The sequence below is a fragment of the Episyrphus balteatus genome, chromosome 3, assembly GCF_945859705.1.
Source record: "Episyrphus balteatus chromosome 3, idEpiBalt1.1, whole genome shotgun sequence".
In the NCBI taxonomy this organism is placed as follows: Eukaryota; Metazoa; Arthropoda; class Insecta; order Diptera; family Syrphidae; genus Episyrphus; species Episyrphus balteatus.
The window spans coordinates 99,223,224-99,245,431 of NC_079136.1; the positions used below are offsets into that span (position 1 = coordinate 99,223,224).

The window sequence follows — 22,208 nt, forward strand, 5'->3', positions numbered from 1 at the left end:
CGATCTAGGGTACAGAACCTCTGATAATGCATTTTTGCGTGCTCCAAATTTTTAAAGATTTTAGTTTCGAGATGTTTTGCAATCGAATTGTGAATCAAACAATTAGTAACACTTTATAACTATTCTCGGGACGTATTTGCTATTTAAACCGCTCGAGATGTTTGCAACAAACGTGATGATTAAGACTATTAAAAACCTTTTATGGCTTCTTACAATCATGAAGTTAATTGGAGTAGGAACATCGATGCGTTTCTCACAATCTTATCAGGGACATCTTAAGATAATGACGGAATTAATTGACGAATTTTTTGATCCATGTGAGGACTTTTTTCAACACGCGTGTGGTTATTACGACACAACAGTTGCCCCAATTGCTCCGTTCATGTATAATAAGGAAAGTTTTGTGAAGTTTTTCGAGAATAATAGAGCAAATTTTTCAACCACCGGTGGTAGACTTTTGAACGGCCTTTATGAATCATGCAAACAGAAAAACTGGGACTCTTCGCAATGGAAGAGTATTGGATTTTTGGAAGAATTCGCAAAATGGCCATTCTTACAACATGAATGGGAAGAACTAGGCACTCCAACAAAATGGCCGAACTTAACAGCAGAATTGGCAGCAAGAGGAATTCCTATATTTTTTGACATTTTCTTTGCTAAAAATACTATTTTTGTTAGTCCTGCTGACATTCGGTGTCCTGCAACGCAGGATGATATAAAAACCCTGATTATGAGTCCAGCAACCAGCGTGGTAAATTCTCAAATTGCAGACGTAATATCTACTGAATTGTGGTCTTTTTGTACAAAATTAGTTGGAGATTTGCCAAAGTCCACTGAAAAACCTGACTCACTTGGAATTATGGAAAATTTATTGGAGTTTTATTCTGTTTTCTACCAATCACTTAATATTTCTTCGGAAGAATTCAATGATGCACGGCAAGTTCGTTTCCGCACTGAACGGATCGATGAAATACTTGAAGTTGTAGCTGAAACTGAACCTAGGATTGTAATCAACTTTATCATATGGAAAATGCTAGAAGCTCTTGATTATAACGACTGTTTTCAACTGACGGAAGAATTTGATCATTTACTTCTCTCAGAATATTGGAGCTGGAAAGTTTTTGAATCAAAAATTAGCAAAGATGTGGCTCTAGCAAGTTTTCTTTATCACACTACACGCTTTCAAAAGCGTCGCAAGGACGTTATGTATTCTGAAGATTGGCAATCATTCTTAGACAAAAAACGTCGTCGCAAGGACTTAAATCTCGAACGAATTATTAAAAACTATGCCAACAATAATCTTGCCCCAGACATTCTGCAAAACGAATATTCTGAATTGGCAATCGAAAGAGATGCATTCTTTTTGAATTATTTCAACATGAAGAGGCAACAACTTCAATTATCATTTCTAGAAGACAAATACATCGACAAAGAAGACCCTAATCATCCGGCAAATTTACTTCGTAGATTTCTTAATTTTGTCATCATAACTAATGAACAACCTTTATTTCATTATTTCGCTACCGAAGGATTCGATTTGTGGTACAATTCAGAACTTCTCACTTCTACCGATGACTTGTATACAGCTATTGATTGCTTGGAACGACAATCGACCATGTACTCTGAGGAATACTCGATTTTTAGCAATTTAACGACCGAACAAATGGAGAACTTGTTGAAATTTAATCGGGCGTTTTACGAGTCATTTTATGACTACCTCTTTTGGCTGGAGGGCGAGATGTTCTCGTTTGCCGAGGACTATGTGCTGGAACATTTCAATTTAAACTCAAGTCGGGTGTTATTTTATTCGGTGGCACAGTTGCATTGTGGCAGAGACGATGATAAATACGCAACATTGATTAATAGGAGTTTTATGAATTCACAGCAATTTCAAGATGCATTCGAGTGTGATCCTGAAGTGCCAATGAATCCGTCAAATAAATGTATGTGCAAAGATTGTTAGTGTAATGAATTTATTTAAATTAAAGTAATATTTTAATTGTTGTTCAAAAAATCATGAATATTTATTTTATTTAATCAATTCTAATCGCAAGAGCTGTTGTTGTTTTACTGTTTTCTATTTTGATGAATTTAAAAATAGATTTTGTAAACTTATGTTTGTTCAGACTCAAAAAAACTTAAACAGATGCTAACCAAAAAAGAGTACAGCGCGTAAATTATGTTCAAATTAAATACATTTGATAAAGATTTAAATAAAAAAATCATGATAACGAGTCTTAATCATAAATCACTGCTCTCTGTAGTTGTAGATATTATGAATTCTGGAATGAACAAAAGGTCAGCATTATTTAGTAGGTTAAGTGACTTTTAAACTTAAACATAAAGTTATTAAAAACAAAGTTCAAATCAAGCTATTTAATTTTAAAATATATTATATTCATAGATATGTTCATAGATGTTCATACATAGGTACCTCTATATATAATGAAATAAAAGTATTGGGGATAATTATATTGGTATAAATTTCATAAAATTTTTAATATTCATTTATTTTGCATGTAAGAAAATTATAGAATAGGGGAAAGAGAGATATTTCAGCCACTTATATTTAATAGGTATTGTGAAAAAATGTTTTCTGACTTTTGAAAACTTACATTCATCTATTTTCAGTTTTGTTTTGATTACGGCCAATTTCTTCAAATGAGTCCTAAGTCAGCCTAGTACCCGATCTAGCTAGACCAGGTCCTAGTACTAGTACTCGGTCCTAACGAAAAGTTAGTACCTGAGCATTTCTTCACATTTATAGGACCTGATCTAAGTTCACAACGCAGTCCTAAGAATTAATTCGTATAATACTGGTCTAACTGTCATTTTGAAAATATTTTGATGTTTTAAATATATTATTTTGATAATTCAGCAAATTAAACAAAAGAAAATAGACAAAAAGCGTTTAAATTTAGTGAAATCACCATTTAGAAAATAATTTTAAAACATTATAACGACGCTTAAGAAGTATAACAAGAAAAAATGAAAATAAAAAAAAAATAAAACTCAAGTTCTATCAAGAAGTGTCACTATCAAAAATGGGATGTCATGATTTATTAACTACGAGGGTCGCCTGTCGGAAGAAGAATCATATTAAGTTTGCCAATAAAAAAGATAGTTTGCGTATTAGACGTTTGTACCTACATATATAACTTTAATAAAAATAACGGTTTTTAAAAGTGTGATTATGTCTCATAGAAGTAATCGGTAAGAGTCGCGTTATTAACTATAACTTGAAGAAGTAAAAGGCGCCGACTTTTTATTAAAAACGTCTTCCCAAAACGTCTTCCCACAACTTTTTTTAATTGCTGGACAGATGTCGTTTTCCAATTGTGCATCAAAAATTAAATCCATTTTCTTCAAACAAAAATTACAAAATGCACAATTTCGACAAAAAATAAAATGCCAAAATCAGAATAAAAATCAATAAAAGCAAAAAGTATTTATTTAAAAAGACATCAAATCTCAAGACTGCTAATTAAATTTTCGAATGAATGCAAAAAATCTAACCAAATCAAGTTTTATCGTCGCTAGGCTGTCGATTTTTAGGTTCTAACTTTTAGGACGTCCTAAGCAAAAATCGGTACCGATTTGAGTACTAACGATTGGTATAATAACCAGTTACTACCTAATTTTGAGGACGTAGCTAGGACCAAGTCCTAACTAGTACTCGGTCCTAAATTGAAAGTTCTAGGGCTTAGTACTTGAGAGAAGAAATGAGTTGATACCGATTTGAGTAGTAACTTTAGGACTAGGACCGGTACTAGCGCTAGGACTCTGTGAAGAAAACGGCCGTTAGAATTTTACAAAAACTAATATTAGCAAAATCAAATTGTTTGAAAACAGATGTTTGCTCCAAGTCTTCCGTTCCACCGGGAGGTGGAAGTTTCCCTTCTTAGGGAAACTTGAACCGTAACCTAAACAAATTTGGCTACGCATGCATAGAAATTAAAAACTATGTTTGAAAAATCTATTTTTTATAGGAAAACATCAACAACTTCAGTGAAATTGAGGTCCAAAAAAAATGCAATTTGATTTTCTGTTAAATTTCAAAATCGTTAGAGTCATTAAAAATAAAAGTTGTTACAAATAATAATTTTTTGAAAAAAATTTCATATAAATTTGGATTCCATTTTATAGTAATTAATCAACATCTTAAACCAAAATTTCGAAATTTTAATCTGTCAAAAAAAAATTAATTTTGTTTTAAATCCCAAATTTTATTTTCGATTTACATATGTTGAAATTATACAAAAAATGGTTTCGTGCAAAAAATTTGTTGAAGTTGAATCAATTTTTGGAATAGGTCCAGAAATTTTAAAAATACTGTTAGGTACCTATGGGTTCTATTAGAAAAAAAAATTTTTTTCATTAAAAGATAGACATTGTTTAAAAACAAATGCTTAAATCGTAGTTTTTTATATTTTTTTATTTTTAATTTTTTCATCGCAAAATTCTTAAAAAAATGGCGGCCAAAGTATAGCAGAGGCATGTGTCAAAACTGTGACTTTAGCTTCTGTACTAACGTTGCGTTATCGGGCCCCTGATCTATAAAAGGTATTCTTCCATGCTTGATATAACGCAGGTTATCATTGTTTCCTATCACAATCTTGAATTTGATGCCTTTTTGAACGTTGAATTTTTTTTTTAATCTCGAACCTCTGGGCTGACTCTCGAAGACCATTTTGGCTGAAGACCTCAATCTGGACGATGCCGTTAATAAAACTCAAGATATGAGCTGTTTTAGCGACTTTGTTTTGGAGACTTTTCTGTTTAATTTTTTGTATGTTTGTTTGAATTTAAAGCTCGCTATTTAAAGCTGCCAGACTTTTGAATTCGTTATAAGGATGCATAAGGCTATACAACTGCACATTCACATTTTGGTTATAAGTTTTCTGAGGGCTTTTGGTCTCTGAGTAAGAATTTATTTCAGACATTTGAGCCTGCAAAAAAAAGAAAAAAAAAAACAAAGCAAGAAGTCCAAGCTTATATTCGTGTCTTTTATGCAAAAAGTGGACAGTAATTAACTAAAAAAAAAAAAAAACAGAGTAGTATTCAAGTTGAATGGTATTATTTAAAGAAATTAAATATTCACAAAATAATCGTTATAATTCTAATATGTGATGTTTGCATTGAAAAATATTTAATTTTTTATTTGGTAGTTATTATTTCTTTTATGAGTTTAAACTAATTAATCCAGCGTTGTGTAAGTTGGCGAAGCAGATGATCACCTCCAATCGTATCAAGACCTCGTTGAACTAAACCAAATAAAAAAATTAAAGTCAATTTAAACAAAAAATAAAAAAATATATAAAAAAAAAATTATAAATAATAATAGGTATATAAACATACATCGAACTGCATAAGTTTTAAATATAATATAAAAAAATAAATAATATTAAATGTTTTCCTAAAAAAATAAATTTGAATTTTTATATTATACACAGTAAGAGCTGTGTTATTGAAAAAAATCCTAAAAATTGTATTTAAATATAACCAATATTGAATAGGTCTCGTAAATAGGTCTGATTCCCCAAAAACTTTTACATTCAGGTATCTCCTCAATTTATTTGTGTGCATCGATTCGTTCTGGTGACGGAATACATTTTGATTTCTTTTATGGTTGGAATAGGACACAATGCAATTATTTTATTGTTGCGTTAGATTGTTAATAGTAAATCCAAATCTCCAAACAAAACTGGTTTGCAAAGTATATATTGTTTTTAACCTTGTTTTGCAAATCTCAGGAACATCGAAGGACCACTCTCACTCAGCCTTACCTAAGTAATCTGGGCTAAGAAAATAAAACTTGCAAGATATTAAAAGTATTAAATTATCAAGTACGAAATTTAAAACATAATTTTAATGGTTAAAAACTGATTTTTCGATTTGAAAATTTTGAAAAACACGTTTACTTAGTTGGCTGTTTTGTTCAGTAATGAAATTGGGAATTTTTATTCGAACACATTTATATAGCAGAAATCAATTTAACTTTTTGATAACATATTCATTATTTATATCTACCTACTTAGATATATTTAATCTAATGAACCACAAAAAACAAAGCAAATATCTATCTAAGGGGGACCTTGTATCTATGAAAGAATACAAACAACTAAAAAATGAAACATATTGTAAGCAATATGGTACTAATTCATTAAATGACGACATGTATGGAAGGGTTCATGATTCCCACCGATTTTAAGACTAACTGATTTTGAGCTGAGGGCAAATAAAATAATAAAACACTTTCGAGTCCGAATAATTAAGAATCGATCTCGAAATTTTTCAACTCAAAGAAATAGGAACAACAAATTATTTGATTTGAAAAAAATTTCTAATTTGGAACTTTGTTTAGCTTTTTATGAAATTATGAGGGTGATCATACCCATAGGTATCAACTGAACTCTTAATTAAATATTTCAATCTACGCAACGAACAGTCTTATAACCTACCAACTAGCACACTTACTATATGCAATACTAGAGGTTAGTGAAGACCCAAAAGGAGCTCTCAAGAATATGACGTATGCTCTAGTGTGAATAAAATTCTGTTCATAATACACTGCTGGACAAGACAAAATTCATGGAACGCTGACAAAAAATTATTATTTAAGCAAACAGCAAATCTCTTCTAATGTTTGAGGTACTTTCAATAAAGGTTAAGTTTGTTTATTCAAAACATTTGTTTTTTAGTATTTTGTATTTTAATTTTTTGTCCTTAATTTATTAGAAAACAACATTTTATAGCATCATTATTTGGTTATCAATTCCCGTTCTCGTGCCATTTTAATGATGGTAAGCTAACGCTGGTGTAGCTGCATATGCTACTGGTGCAGATTTGATCAAAGCTGGAGTAGCAGCATAAGCAACTGGAGCAGCAGCAACAGCCTTCACAGCAACTCCCAGTGGTTCCCGACTAACAACAGCATTAAATCCATGAACTGGATCAGAAGTATACTGAACGACCCTCTTGAAGCCATCAGCATCATTCAAAGAGTATTCACCTTGGACAATATCACCGTCGCGGGCTTCAACTTGGCTCTTAACATCGCCAGTAAGACTGTCATTCACATCGTATGAGAATTTATACTGTGGATGAGGATCGTATTGTTCAGCATCTTTGGTCAACACCGGATGAGCGACAGCCAACGCTGGAGCAGCATGATACACCTGAGCAGCAGGTAGTAAGCCGGCACTGGCAACAGCAACAAGTGCGAATGCAAAAACAAAGACAAACTATAAAAAGCAAAAACCATAAAAGTTAGCATGAAAATGAAGGGCTTCATGAAATGCTGCCGTCTTACCTTGAATGCCATTTTTCTTTAGAATGGATTGTTGATGTTAAGTGTGGAACGAAGAAGATGTGAATGGTACTGATACGGATGCAGCAAGTTACTTTTATACAAAACCTCGAAAATTCCCACTGACCATTGGGCGGCTAAGGAATTGTATCAAACTGGATTGATTTTTACTAAGCCTCTTGTTTGGGTAAAAACAAACAGACAAAAAAACTCAACTTGCTCGCGAATTGAAGTCAAAGAAAACAACGAAAAAATTGATGCATTTTACAAACATGTGCTTTTCTGCCAGCCAAAATGTATTGTATCTGATACACCATGGATAGAAGTGAAAGGTACAGCTGGGATATTAAAGACACACAAGCAATGTTTCTGGACAAGGACGCTTTTTGTTTTGTAATTCTTCGAAATTATCCCTTTTCCCAGAATTTGGGTCATTCGATGCAGACGACCTTGACTTGATTCTCAAATCGATGGTAATAAATAACGTAAAGAGACATAATTGCATCGAAGTCAGATGTAGAATAAAGGAAATAAATGATCTTTAAATTAAAAAAAAAAATTTAAAAAAAAATGATTTTAAAAAATGCTAACCAGTATCAACAGGTACAACTTTTAATCTTTGTATGGACGGTGACAAATGATTTTAGATGCAACCCACATAGGTACCTTTTTATTTGTATTTCTATAACATTTGGGAAGCAAAGATTAATACGTCTCATTTAATTATTTGGATTTTTGTACCAACATTGTAAATAGCTATATGTATATTATATATGTTTGAACCATACGATAAATTAAGGATTCTTAAAAAGAATTATCCACGAACTTTTGTGAGAACGATTTTAATTTTTTTTTTTTTTGAAATTGAGATTTTAAGAGTTGATTGGTATTTTTGTAATAATGGCATATCAAATTGTATTTGAAAAATGCTTGAACATTTTTTTATAATATGTATATTGAAAGTATTTTTTTAAAAAACGGTAGATATGCTTATCAATAATTCCGATTTTAAGACTTGAAAACTTATAGAAGTTGTTTTGACTCAAAACAAGTTTTACAAAAGTAAATAATATGCGTGTTATAGTTTATTAAACAGGCCTTAATGTGCAAATTTCGTAGCCAACCCCTTACTTAAATATATTGCACGACTGGGGTCGGACGTACTTGATCTTATGATTAAAGTAACTCTAATGCTAAAGATTTTTATTCAAGAAATTTAAAATTTATATTTTGAAGAAACTTCATGTAGTATAAAAAAATTAAATCTGTTTTTATAATTAATTAAACACCGTTTTAAGTGATCTTTTACAAAAAATCAAGTATGCCATTTTATTTCTTGTATAAAAAGATATTTTTAGAAAAAAAAAATTTTCGAAAATCGTTGGAGCCGTTTTTTTTTTTAATAATTTTTTATATGTATATAAAAATTTTCTTACATTTTTCAAAAAAAAGTTGGAATGCCATTTTGAAGAAATAATTAATTTACACATAAAAATAAAATTTAAAAATTTTTCGTCAACCAGTTTTCAAAAAATTGGTTTTACGAAAAATCCAAAAGTGTGTTTTTTTAATTTCTTGAATTTTAATATTACCTTTACTTAAACGCTCTTTTATAAAAATTTTCTTTGATAGCAGGTTAGTCTTGTACGAGATATTCATAAATCAAAAAAACCCGTTCTATGACAGGTACCGTTAATAACGGTACAAAAAATATTTTTTTTTTATTTCAAAAGTTGGCTCCTATGTGTAATACTACACACAAAAAATTTGATCAATATCGTAAGAGCAGTTTTTGAAAAAAATCAACTTTTCTATTTCCGTTATATGGCAGGTACCGTTAGTTTTGGTCATAAAAATAAAATTTCAATTTCCCCTCTAGGGAATCACCCAAAACTGCTAAATACCAAGTTTGAAGAAAATCACTTCACTCGTTTAGGCTGCAGCTCCAGATAGAGACAGACACACAGACAGACAGAATTGCCGGACCCACTTTTTTGGCATTCTCCATCATCGTTATGTCACGTAAAATTGTTATCTCGAGTTGAATTTTTTTTACGAATCCTAAACTTGCCCTATAGTACCCATATGGCAAGTAAAAATTATGGCAAAAAAACTTTTTTTCAAATAACCAACCTCTTAAAAATCAAAATTATTTTTTTTTTCGTGTAAAAAGGGTGGGCTAACAGAAAAATGTCATGTAATTTGTTGGTATTACCAAGATTAGTTCAGAAAGTACCTTCTGAAAAAGAAATCACTTCACACACCATTTTATATAGGTATATATGTAGTTGTTACTTTTGAAAATGTTTGGATATATTTTACTAAGCATGTAGCTATTCTAGGTGCTTATATGGTAAACCAAAAAAATCAATGATTTTTACAATTGAAAAAATATTTGTATTATATGGTTTTTAAGGTGAAATGAAACAAACCAACTTGAGCTTCTTAACAGGAATGTTATAATGGACTAAATTCAATCAAGTAAGAATTCTAAGTCAAATAAATGACATAATAACATTTGAGGCGCTATTCCCACACCTGTGAATTTACCTTTTCTAAATTATGAATTTAAAAAAAGGTCATTGTGGTGTATGCGTTGTTTATGTGTGGTGAATAAAAACTAATGCTCCTATAATTTTTAAACTAAGTGTAGGATAGCAAAAATAAAAGTTGGGATTTTCTGGTCTAATTTTGGGCAAACAAAACACGGTGTTAAACTAACGATTTTTCTCGGGAAAAAATCACAATTTTTTTCGGTTTCTGATATGAAAAAAAGTTTTTTGTTGTATCTTTTGAAAAAATAGTGGAATAAAAAAATTTGAACTATCTTGGGCTAACGTTGGGCTATCGTTGGGCAAACGATACCAGTGCAAAACGATAGTGCAAAACCAGCAATTTTTACACTGAATAAAAAAAATTATTTTTGTGATTTTTTGAGGTGAAAAAAAAATAATTCCGTTACAATTTCAGAACTAAGGCTGGGCTAGCGAAAAAAAATCTTGGACTATCTTGGGCTAACTTTGGGCTATCAAACCAGGCAGGTTTGAAAAAATAATAAGCATTTGGGGAGATGCTTACTTCACATAGCCCCAGAATAGTAAGAAGAATTCATAGGACAGGGTTAGTCCAATACTGCGTTACTTTTTAATAAAGTTATACAGCTCTGAATGCTTAAAAAAATACATCAAAAACTGAAGTATCATAAATTCATAAATTTATAACGTAAATACAAAAAATAAAGGGTATTCTTAGAAAAAAGTAGTTTTGGTTTTATTTTATTTATTAAAAAGCGACAAGAAATTTTTGCATCTGTTTTTCTGTTTTCGTGAAGAAACAAATACATAAGACCATTGAATTTTGAAAAATTAATTAGTATTTAATTACATACAAAATTTAAATTTTGAGTTTCATATTTTGGTTATTATAGAAAAATGTAAATAAAATGCAGGGTTTCAATGTGTAATTCTATAAAAAATTTTGATTTCGAATATACGAAGGTACTATATGGGATATTATATTATTAGCCGTGTTTTTTCTTCTAATACTCAGTAACTACATATTCATTTATTCGTTCAAGAAAAACAACTTGTGTTTTGTAAGTATTTTTTTTTTTTTTATATATTTAGCAAATAAAATAAAAATTGAGTAGTAAACTAGGCTAGTGAGTATTAGAAAAAAGTCTAATAGAAGATACTTAAGTGAACCTTTCTTACTCCAGCTAGAATTTGTTTGGTTTTTTTCATTTATGTATCATCTATGTATTAAACTTTTCTACCAACTGATGAAGTAGATTTTTCAATTCCTATGACTTAACGTGCAGAACGGTACACAACGAGATCGAAATTTTTTTTATAAATAATGTTTTCAGAGGACTTGAAATGTAGCCCATGAAAAATAGTTATAATGCATTATGTAGTAGGTACATATGTATTGTATATGTATGTACTGTACTTAGAAAAAATCAAGATGAGTGTATTTCATAAGTCTATTTTATTATGTAAATATATTTTGGTCTAGATAATAAATTCAACAACATAAGATCAACCTTAATGGTGGTAGGCGAAAGCTGGGACTGTTGCGTATGCAGGTGCAGAAGCATAAGTAATTGGCGCTGACCGCACAAGACCCTGAGTCGTGTAAGCAGCAGGGCCATGAGCATAAGCAATTGGAGAAGATCTAATTAAAGTTGGAGTGCCAGCTCCAGCATATGCCTGAGTGTATCCTGCCAAAGGAGAACGAACCAAAGTTGGGGCAGCAGCGTAAGTTATTTGTGCAGCTTTGACTAGACTTGGTTCAGCGTAAGCAACTGGCGCTGGAGCTGTCTTCAAAATCTGTCCAAGTGGTTGACGATTCACAATAGCATTGAAACCGTGAATAGCATCAGAAGAATATTGAACAGTTCTTTTGTAACCATCAGCGTCATTTAATGAGTATTCTCCTTGAACAAGATCTCCATCACGGCTTTCGGATTGACTTTTAACATCACCAGTTAAAGCATCATTGACAGAATATGAGAACTGATATTGTGGGTGTGGATCACTTGCTTCGACAGCCTTGGCCAAGATTGGCTGATGATGAGATAAATATCCGGCACTGGCAACAGCAATCAATGCAAAAGGAATAATGAACTAAAGACAAAAAAATATTAATTAATTTTCTATTGAACAAATCCTTTTGGTTATTATCCTTTATACCTTGAAAAACATTTTTGTTATTGTTTACTGTTTTTGTTGTGTCAAAGGTACAGAACTGAATGAAGCAATATTTACTTGATGAGCCTTTTATAACAAGCCACTTTTTGTTAAACTTAATAAGAAAATATATTGTGAACCGGCTCGGCTGCCGGCCGGTACACCAACCAGATGATAATAAAATTGCCGATCGTTATACTTACACAAAAAAAATCGCATGCAAAAGAAGAAAGCATCCACAAAAAGAAGTTGTCCACCCTGAATATCGCTCTGGTTTTTGATATTCGTTTAATTGGTTTTATTTCAATTAAGATTACAACAAAAACTGACAAATTAATATCGAACTTTATTGGTTCTGAAGATGAAGATTCCAAATGACCTTGAGATTGGCTTTTACATCAGTTGTTCCTGTTCTGGATTGCAATAATATAAACGGTTGGTATTTCGTATTTCTTTGTGATACAAACGATTAATAAACAATGAAATGTGATTTAAATTTTAATTAACAGAATTTTGTGTCTGATAAGCCATTATTATATCTTTCAGATTGCAAGTTGGTAACTTTTGAGGCATTTTTTCTGTTATTCATAAGTATACTTACTTAAATATTAATTGAGGTGGTAAGGAATTTTGATGTACCCCTATTTACCCTATTAAATGACTGAATTTTTAAAATTCCTTCATTTGTATTCAACTTTAGGTTCATATCTTTCAAATAAGCTATAGAAGGTTTTTGTATCTCTAATAGTTAATTTTTAATTTTGCATTGACATTTTTGTCGCCCTGCTAAAAATTTCAAGTGGGACGGGAGAAAATGGCGTCCCTTTTTTGTGAATGCTACCCTGGTTCATCGATTTATAAGACGTTATCACGTCAAAATTGATATTATTATTAAATAGGTATTCTTCGCAACCGATTGAACTCGACACGAAGTAACCTATTAAAAATAAAATGCACTACTGGGGTCACACGTACTTGCTCTTGCAGTTTAAAATACTTTTATATAAGTTTACTTGTAGATTTAAAGAGCTGTCTCTATTTTAAAGAAATTTTGATGATGTTGGGGAAGAGCCGACATTTAGGGAAAAATTTTGTAAAATTAAAAAAAAAGTTTGTTGACTTTTTTTGAAAAAAATAAAATTGCAGTCGTATTGTAATTGCTTTGAATATTACGTCTGCAAAGTTTAATCAAAATCATTAGAGCCGTTTTCGAGTTATTTGGTATAATTTGAAAAATTTGTATGGGAGGCACACTTTTTTGAGAAATACTAAAAATGCAGTTTTATTGCAATTGCTTTGAATATTACGTTTGCAAAGTTTAATCAAAATCGTTAGAGCCGTTTTCGAGTTATTTGGTTTGAATTGAAAAATTTGTATGGGAGGTACAATTTCTAAGCGAGATATAAAAAAACAAAAAGAAACAACTTTCAGAATTCCATAAAAATCATCTGTACCAAATTTGAAGAAAATCCGTCCACCAGTTTAGGCTGTGGAAATGTGTAAAGATGGACGCACAACCGCACAGACGCACGGACGGAATTGCGAGACCCACTTTTTTGGAATTTTCCATCATCGTAATGTTGGTTTTGATTAAAACATCAACTTTTTTCGACACGAAACCAATACTTGCCCTATTAGGGCAAGTAAAAAAACTACAAAAGCGGAAATGTCACCTTTCTTCCTTATTTCCTCAATTAAGATTTATGAATGCTTATGAATAACAGAACAAATGCCTCAAAAGTTACCATCATGCAATCTGCTAACTGCAATCTGAAAGATATACAAACAATGGCTTATCTGACACAAAATTCTGTTAATTAAAATTTAAGTCATATTATATCGTTTATTAATCGTTTGTTTCACAAAGAAATACCAACAATTTATTTAATTATAATCCAGAACAGGAACAACTGATGTAAGAACCAATTTCAAGGTCATTTAGAATCTTCATCTTCAGAACCAATAAAGTTCGATATTAATTTGTCAGTTTTTGTTGTAATCTTAATTGAAATAAAACCAATTCAACCAATATCAAAAACCAGAGCGATATTCAGGGTGGACAACTTCTTTTTGTGGATGCTTTCTTCTTTTGCATGCGATTTTTTTTTGTGTAAGTATAACGATCGGCAATTTTATTATCATCTGGTTGGTGTACCGGCCGGCAGCCGAGCCGGTTCACAATATATTTTCTTATTAAGTTTAACAAAAAGTGGCTTGTTATAAAAGGCTCATCAAGTAAATATTGCTTCATTCAGTTCTGTACCTTTGACACAACAAAAACAGTAAACAATAACAAAAATGTTTTTCAAGGTATAAAGGATAATAACCAAAAGGATTTGTTCAATAGAAAATTAATTAATATTTTTTTGTCTTTAGTTCATTATTCCTTTTGCATTGATTGCTGTTGCCAGTGCCGGATATTTATCTCATCATCAGCCAATCTTGGCCAAGGCTGTCGAAGCAAGTGATCCACACCCACAATATCAGTTCTCATATTCTGTCAATGATGCTTTAACTGGTGATGTTAAAAGTCAATCCGAAAGCCGTGATGGAGATCTTGTTCAAGGAGAATACTCATTAAATGACGCTGATGGTTACAAAAGAACTGTTCAATATTCTTCTGATGCTATTCACGGTTTCAATGCTATTGTGAATCGTCAACCACTTGGACAGATTTTGAAGACAGCTCCAGCTCCAATTGCCTACGCTGAACCAAGTCTAGTCAAAGCTGCACAAATAACTTACGCTGCTGCCCCAACTTTGGTTCGTTCTCCTTTGGCAGGATACACTCAGACATATGCCGGAGCTCCAACTTTAATAAGATCTTCTCCAATCGCTTACGCCCATGGCCCAGCTGCTTACACGACTCAGGGTCTTGTGCGGTCAGCGCCAATTACTTATGCTTCTGCACCTGGATACGCAACATTGCCAGCTTTCGCTTACCACCATTAAGGTTGACCTGATCTTACGTTGTTGAATTTATTATCTAGACCAAAATATATTTACATAATAAAATAGTCTTACAAAATACACACATCTTGAAGCTTTACTTATAAATTTTAGATTTCTAGGTTGTTGTTTAGGATTATTCACGTTCACAGTCGAAGAAATTGAAATATCAACTACACCAATTGGGCAGGAAATAACTTTGCCGATAGCTGAAAAGTCAAAAACGTCTTAAGACAAATTTTAGAAAAAAAATATAATAATTTTGTTCCCTAAATGTGTACTTGCTCTCTATAGGGCAAGTACCTACTCGTCTCAATTTTTTTTTTTTTTTTTTGAGTTTATAAATAAAACCAACATTACGATTATGGAGAAGATATAAAAATGGTTTTCGTAATGACGTCCGTCGATCTGTGCGTCTGTGCTTCCATCTGAACATCGAGCTAGTTCCTATACTGGATGGATTTTCTTGAAACTTGGAATGGATGATTTTGCATACTTTCTTAGACCCTTTTTTTTCTTTTTTTTTTGTTATATCTCACTTAAAAAGTGTAGGTACCTCCAATACGAAATATTTGAGTTTTTGCAAAAACGGCTTTAACAGTTTTGATTAAATTTGTTATACCTATCAATTCTACAGAACTCAAAGTTTGATTCCATTTTTTTGCTTCTAAGTGTAGGTGTATATAATTTGTACAATTGTCAAGAAAAATCAACTTGATTCAATAGTCAGTCAGTGACACAATTGTATTAAATATTACCGTCAAAGGGTCACTGTGGCGTATGTGTAACTTTTTTTTATAAATCATTGCTCATTTATTCTACATTCTGGTACAGTTTCTTTTGTTCAGATTTTGTATATTATTTCGTAAGATATAGTGCAAATACTAAGTGTGCTTGAGAAAAACAAAAAAAAAAATTTTTAATCATATCTTGAAAAAATAAGAATATCTATTAAAATTTGTTTCGATATAATTTCGAGTTATATGGGTTTAAATCTGTACGAGAAATATTTATAACGTCTCTACTTGTTTTCATTTTCTTCTTGCAGTGCAAGATTAAACAACAATTATTCTCATATTAACAAACTATAATTTATGAATAAACTGGATAGTTATACTGGATTATTGGATCATGACTAACTACCGTTTGTGTTACATACGACTTCGGAAGATAGTCTGACTTGATAGCAGATGATGTACCAGCAACATCATTTACAGATCTCACAAGTGGAATACGTTGAACAATAGCATTGAATCCATTGATTGAATCAGCACTATATCTCACGATCCTTCTATAACCATCGGCATCATTCAAAGAATATTCTCCATGAACAACATCTCCATTGCGGGTCTCAGTTTGACTTTTTGAATCGCCAGTAATTGCATCTTCTACCCCATACGAATATGAGTACTGTGGATAAGGATCGTAGTCTTCATATGATTTCGTCAAGGCGGGATAATTGAAATCTTTGTTAATATGAGTTGAAGGAATGTATCCTGCACTGGCAACAACAATAAAACTAAAGGTTAGGATGACCTTTAAGTGAAAAATAATGACTTAAATGCTTAAACTTATAAAAAAAAAACAAATTTAGTTTTGCTTACTGTGAATTGCATTTTCTTGTATGTCTTCTATCTATATTGTTCTATGTCTAAGAAGTTCTAAAGTTTGAATATTATTAGTAATTAAGTACTAAGTGCTTTTATATCACATTAAATTTGTCACTTTTATTGCCTTTCCGGATGGTACTTACTCCATTTTCGTATAAATTATATCAATAACAGGTGTACGATTGGAAATTTTAAATTTTAACAGGCAGTGAAGCAATAATTAATTTATTCATGGCCTTGAGAACGGTTTATCTGATCAATAAATGATACACACTCATACCGGCTATAGAAAAAACGTCACGGTGCAGTGTGCTTTGATTTTTTGCAAAGAGGTGAATGTTCTTTTTATTAATGCTAGATTAATTTATTCATTGAGGAAAAAGTCTTTAAGCAGATTGAGTCACCTCTCAATTGTTGACACGTAATTTAGAGAAATCATTAATTTATTGTAATAAAGGTAAAGTATGTACTTTAAAAGGGAGGCTTCCGGAAAGAATAAATGGAAATTTGATTTTTTGCGGCGGTCTCGACAGCCAACGTGACAGTTACTATAAAAACAACTTTGTTTCTTTTAATTATAAGGAAAAGTTAGTACAACAAAGTAACTTTTATTTTAATCTTATAATAAAGATTTTTCAAATAAAATCTATTAGGAAAAATGCTTAAACAAAATTAACACCATTATTAAAAAGCAATGGCGCAAAATTAATAAACCATTTAGTAAGATGCTAATAAAAGACAGTTTAGTAGGGGAAAGTGGCCTAAAATGGCACCCCAAGGTGCTAGAAATCGTAGAATCGAACATAAATAGAAAGTTTTATGAACGCGATTGTTATGTTAGTCTGGCAACACCGACAAATACGAAGTTTTAGCAACTTCAAGCCATTGTTTAAAATTCGACAGGTCAAACTGTCTCTAACCATCTCAAAAAGTACACTCGTTATAATCTTATGAATTTTTTTTGCAAAAATTGTATTGTACATTGTATTTTGGAAAAAGAAGTTAATATACGTATGTATGGAGTATTTCTTAATAATTTAATGTAATAAGTTGGCTTAGAACGAATTTAGATTTTTCGGTATGAAACTTAAATTCAAAAAACCCAAAATGGGCAAAATGGACCACTTAGTACTCGGGTAAAATGGCATACTTACTTTCACATGGCATTTTATACTGACTTTCACATTTTCATTTTTTTATAGTTAATAGTTGCTTAACATAAACGATCTACAGAGAGGATGTCCTGGACTGAGGAAAGTCTTTGATTCCGTCCAAAATCTGGAAAAAAGCATCCAAATTATTTGAAGTTCCAAAAACTACAGTAAGGAGATGAGAAACCAACAGGAACAGGGTTTTGAATGACTCACAGAAATTTGGGGAGGGGGGCGGATTAAGCACCACCTGTTTCAAGAAAATGTAAAAGGAGCCCTTTGACTCGATTTTTCATTTAAAATCACGTATATTTGATCAGTAAATTAGTGGAGTAACTAAAGCTCAAAAATTGGCAATATTAGGGAACCCGGCCGAACAGCTTAGATTTTGATGATTTTTTTTTCAAACGTCGGTAATTAAAAATACTTTAAAGTCTATAGATTAAAAATTGCCGGTGTTGCCGTTTTGATTTTTTAAATTTAATTGAAGATTTTTGTGAACAAAAACAAATTTTTTTCAAAAATTTTTCTTAAATTTCATAAATTAATTGATGCCAAAAGATTGTCTAGGAAATTCAAGGAAAAAAAATATATGGGAGTGAGGGACAATCTTCCATAGTTCAAGCGATAGATGCAATTTTCTTATTAATTGACTTCAAACATAAAAAAAAATATTTGAACACAACGGCAACACCTACAATATTCAAATAAACATTTTTTAAAAGCTAGAAGCTTAGTCATATATGTAAAATTAAAATTAAGTTAATTGAATGAACGGCTTTTGAAAGAATGGTAATTGAACTCAGATTTAAAAAAAAAAAATTATTGAAAAAATTTTAACATGTCGTTTTTTAAACTTGGTCGTAATATAAAATGCATTTATTTTCAAATTTTTTTGGCCGCATTTATTATGATTTCAAATTATAAAAGGAAATGTCAATATGTATTACGGTTTATGAAAAAAATTAAAAAGTATTTCATTTTCGAAGAACTTTTTTTAATAAAAGTTTTGAAAAAAAATGTAACTTATTTTTTTTTAAAGTTCAACATCTAAACATAAAAATATTTTTTATTCATTTCATAACCCTTACTGTTGAAAGTTAAATAGCAAAAATTTAAAGTTCCTATTTACCACAGTCTTTGAGAAAATTAATTATTTCAATGCAAACATTCAGTTTTAATAAAAAAAAACCATTGAAATTGAAGTAATTTTTCATTTTTTTTTCAAAAGTGTGATATATTTTACCTTTTTTGCTTCGAAATTCAACTGATAATATTTATGGCCAAAAATTTTTTTTAAATAAATTCATATTTTATTAGAAAAAGTTTGGAAAAAAGTCATTTTAAATTTTTCTAATAACATTTTTTTTTTTAATTCTGAGTTTGAGGACCATTTTTTCAAAAAGTCGTGATTAAATTTAGTGGATTTAAATTTAAGAGATATGAATGAGCTTCTGGCTTTTTAAAAATGTATTTTAAAATATTGTAGGTGTTGCCGTTGTTTTCAAAATATTTTTTTTGTGTTTGAGGTCAGAATGTTAGAAAATTGCATTTATCGCTTAAACGATGGAAGATTGTCCCTTACTGCCTTTTATATATTTTCCTTAAATTACCTAGAGAATCTTTTGCTATCATTTGTTTTATGAAATTTAAGCAAAAAAAATGGTTTAGTTAAAAAAAAAAATTAATTTTAATTTTTAAAAACAATACGGCAACACCGGCAATTTTTAATCTATAGACTTTAAAGTATTTTTAATTACCTACGTTTGAAAAAAAAAATCGTCAAAATCAGAGCTGTTCGGCCGGGTTCCCTAATAATTTGCGTTACTCTACTAAATTTGATCAGTGAAATTTGTAAACGTCTTGAAAATTAAAAAATTTAAATACTTTTTGGAATTTTTTTAACTCGCAAAGCACAAAAATGTGAGAGTAATATATTAAATTTTCAAAAGTTTAAGTTTGAATGTTACTTTTTTCGAGATATGGGACATTTCCTTTATTGTTAAAAATTTATCTGCTTTTTGAGTTAGGTAATTTATTTTTGCGCTAATAGCTGTTTTTATTATTGCCGTGATCCAGATCATTGTTTTTATTTGCTTTAAAACAAAAGCAGGATGTTTTGTTATTGTAACGCTAAAAACACAGCTACATATGTTTCTTTTAATTTTTTTGCAAAATTAAGATGAAGACTATACCTATTAAACCTATTATTATTTGACTAGCTTAGCTTGCCCTTTTAAGGGAAGTGGGCAAGCGGACTCTCGCCCGATAATAAGAAAAAAATTAATTTGTCCGAAAGCAATGATACAGGGTCGCACGTACTTTGCTTTTGTATTCAAAAGCAACCTATTACAATCAATGGTCAACTAAGTTTTTGCCACAAGAACCAGAACATACTTTTCTAAAGGTTTTAGGATTGCAGAACTCGAATCCGATAAATCCTATTAGCCTCCGTTCTTGAAATATTACCGTTGTTAAATGGTAAAAAACGGAGGCTAATAGAATATTAAAATGATTTGATCAAATTATTTTACTTCTGACTTCGGATTCAAGTTGACAAACTTTAAACTTTCATAGAAAACTATATCTTGATTCTTGTGGCAAACATTTTGTGACCAGTGACTTAAACTTTAAATTAAAGTTAAGTTTGTCTTTGGCTCAAACTAAAGACAAATAGTCAAAATTGTAATGAAAGGCCAAAAATATTCAAAATTGTAAGAAAATCGACGAATATTTAAATAAAAAATATTTATTGCGCACACATTTTGCATTGATTTTTTTTTTGTTTTCAATGCAGAAAATGTATTTTTTTTGCAATAAAAGTTTTTTTAATGCAAAATATTTTTATTTGGAATAAAAAATTTACTTCAATGCAAGTATTTTTCAATTGCAAAACACATTTTTTTTTTACTGCAAAATATTTTTATTTTTAGTTTCAATGAATATTTTTTTAATGCAAAAAATTTGCAGCTGCAATAAAATTTAATGCAATTTTGTTTTATTTGCAATAAATGGTTTTTGTTTTTTAAATTTGTAATGGAAATGTGTTAAAGCTACTTTTAATAAAAAATCGAGATCACTATTGCGATCTGCGAAATAGGCTTAAAAATAATTGTGCCAATTGATGCTTTTAATTTAATTTTTACTAATTTCTACATGTGAAAAACTTAAAAGAACATAAAAGGGATTAGTTTCTTTAAATAAAGTCTTTTAAGAAAGCCATGTTTCTAGAATTCAATTATTTTTAATAGTTCTTAAATATAAATATTTATGTGTCCACTTATATTTGATTGATCAATGGTTTCCTCTTCTGAATTTTGAAATATTCCATAAACATTTGCGTATAATTGTATGAAAATAACCGAAACTCACAAACATTGACCTATTATATAATAGGTCAATGCTCACAAATAACCCATACAATTGATTTCGTTGCGTACCTACTTTCAATTGAAATTATTCAATTTTAATTTTTTTTAAGCAAACGAATCACCCTATTACATTGAACAAATTCTCTTACTCGATCTGAGTTCCACCTATTGCCTTCTAGTCGAACAACAGTCGTCGTTTGTTGTTCAATTTCACTGTTAGAGGACGCCACCCGTATGACCTCTAAACAACCTTTTGACGTTTACTTATCAGAAAAAAAAACTTTTACATCAGAAAAAGGCGAAATTTCTGTATCTTTCTCACCCCTACATCAGAGCTAGCAAAGAGATTTGGAAATTAAAAAGTGAATCGCAGAGTGTCCACCTTCCAGTCAAGACACCGGAAGCAATCTTATTTATATTATAAAAAAAATTAAATTCATTTGTGAATTTTTAATTGTTATTCCTCCTTCAGCAAGACAACAAGTAAGTGCACAGTTTAATTTTTTCATTAATTTCTTTCTATAAATTTTCCTATAAATCTATTTTTCTTTCTGCGAAAAAGAACCTATAGGATACTTTGAATGTGATTTCATAACGCAAAATTTTCAGTGTGAAAAAAAGTGAATGTGCAAAGATTTTTTTTCAAAAGAATTTCGTGATTTACATAGGTGATTAAGGTGATAGAAATGATTGGTCTTGGGAATACCCCCAAAACAACCACTATTCTTCATTTATGATTTTTCATTTTGTCAAGTCTATCTTTATTCAATAAACTCGTTATCATGTGAAATCAAATGAGATAATTTCTTATAAGTCATCAGTTTGACCTTGAACTGTGCATAGATTATGATTTTGTTTTTCCTTAAAACTAAAGTTCATTGAATTTTTTGCAAAGGAAGCAAGGTGTCTAGTTCAGCTCTAGTGCTCGTGCCTTGCGAATGATTTCCAATGTCTCGAAGAGGAAACGTTTTCGAATCTAAAAATACCTAAATAAATGTCACGTAAAAAAGATGCGACCCTCGTATAAACATTCCCTTGATTCTCGAATAGAATCACATGATGACGGAGTTGAAAGCTGAAAGCATCATCAACTCTCCCTCTCTCAACTCCCGTTCAGAGTGATTTTT

The 22,208-nt window shown here is 30.6% G+C and overlaps 6 protein-coding genes and 1 long non-coding RNA gene across 8 annotated transcripts in view; 3 read left to right on the forward strand and 4 right to left on the reverse strand.

Annotated features, from left to right (window-relative positions):
• Window positions 1-1,981, forward strand: LOC129916225 (neprilysin-11). The gene has a single exon (XM_055996061.1). It carries the CDS (start codon window positions 158-160, stop codon window positions 1,961-1,963), a length of 1,806 nt encoding a protein of 601 aa, XP_055852036.1. The 5' UTR covers window positions 1-157; the 3' UTR covers window positions 1,964-1,981.
• A 3,074-nt stretch (window positions 1,982-5,055) lies between these two features.
• On the reverse strand, window positions 5,056-6,019 carry LOC129916231 (uncharacterized). The gene is made up of 2 exons (XR_008772421.1): window positions 5,554-6,019; window positions 5,056-5,264 (listed from the first exon to the last, which is right to left on the reverse strand). It is a non-coding gene; the product is annotated as an uncharacterized LOC129916231 (long non-coding RNA).
• Window positions 6,020-6,794: 775 nt separating this feature from the next.
• LOC129916229 (larval cuticle protein A2B-like) lies at window positions 6,795-7,799 on the reverse strand. The gene is made up of 2 exons (XM_055996067.1): window positions 7,313-7,799; window positions 6,795-7,244 (listed from the first exon to the last, which is right to left on the reverse strand). The coding sequence occupies exons 1-2, from the start codon at window positions 7,322-7,324 to the stop codon at window positions 6,795-6,797; spliced, it is 462 nt and encodes a 153-aa protein (XP_055852042.1). The 5' UTR covers window positions 7,325-7,799.
• A 3,446-nt stretch (window positions 7,800-11,245) lies between these two features.
• LOC129916227 (cuticle protein 7-like) lies at window positions 11,246-12,158 on the reverse strand. The gene is made up of 2 exons (XM_055996065.1): window positions 12,004-12,158; window positions 11,246-11,937 (listed from the first exon to the last, which is right to left on the reverse strand). Exons 1-2 carry the CDS (start codon window positions 12,013-12,015, stop codon window positions 11,356-11,358), a joined length of 594 nt encoding a protein of 197 aa, XP_055852040.1. The 5' UTR covers window positions 12,016-12,158; the 3' UTR covers window positions 11,246-11,355.
• A 1,997-nt stretch (window positions 12,159-14,155) lies between these two features.
• Window positions 14,156-15,176, forward strand: LOC129916228 (cuticle protein 7-like). Its single transcript, XM_055996066.1, has 2 exons — window positions 14,156-14,310; window positions 14,377-15,176. Exons 1-2 carry the CDS (start codon window positions 14,299-14,301, stop codon window positions 14,950-14,952), a joined length of 588 nt encoding a protein of 195 aa, XP_055852041.1. The 5' UTR covers window positions 14,156-14,298; the 3' UTR covers window positions 14,953-15,176.
• Window positions 15,177-15,865: 689 nt separating this feature from the next.
• On the reverse strand, window positions 15,866-17,069 carry LOC129916230 (larval cuticle protein A2B-like). The gene is made up of 3 exons (XM_055996068.1): window positions 16,703-17,069; window positions 16,554-16,610; window positions 15,866-16,485 (listed from the first exon to the last, which is right to left on the reverse strand). The coding sequence occupies exons 2-3, from the start codon at window positions 16,563-16,565 to the stop codon at window positions 16,042-16,044; spliced, it is 456 nt and encodes a 151-aa protein (XP_055852043.1). The 5' UTR covers window positions 16,566-16,610; window positions 16,703-17,069; the 3' UTR covers window positions 15,866-16,041.
• A 4,325-nt stretch (window positions 17,070-21,394) lies between these two features.
• LOC129916226 (fructose-bisphosphate aldolase) overlaps window positions 21,395-22,208 on the forward strand; it is a 40,050-nt gene continuing 39,236 nt past the window's right edge. Inside the window, exon 1 of one of the 2 annotated variants that reach the window (XM_055996064.1) lies at window positions 21,395-21,564. The gene's annotated coding sequence lies outside the window, so the exon portion shown is untranslated. The remainder of the gene's footprint in view (window positions 21,565-22,208) is intronic. The other variant, XM_055996062.1, reaches the window with a different exon arrangement.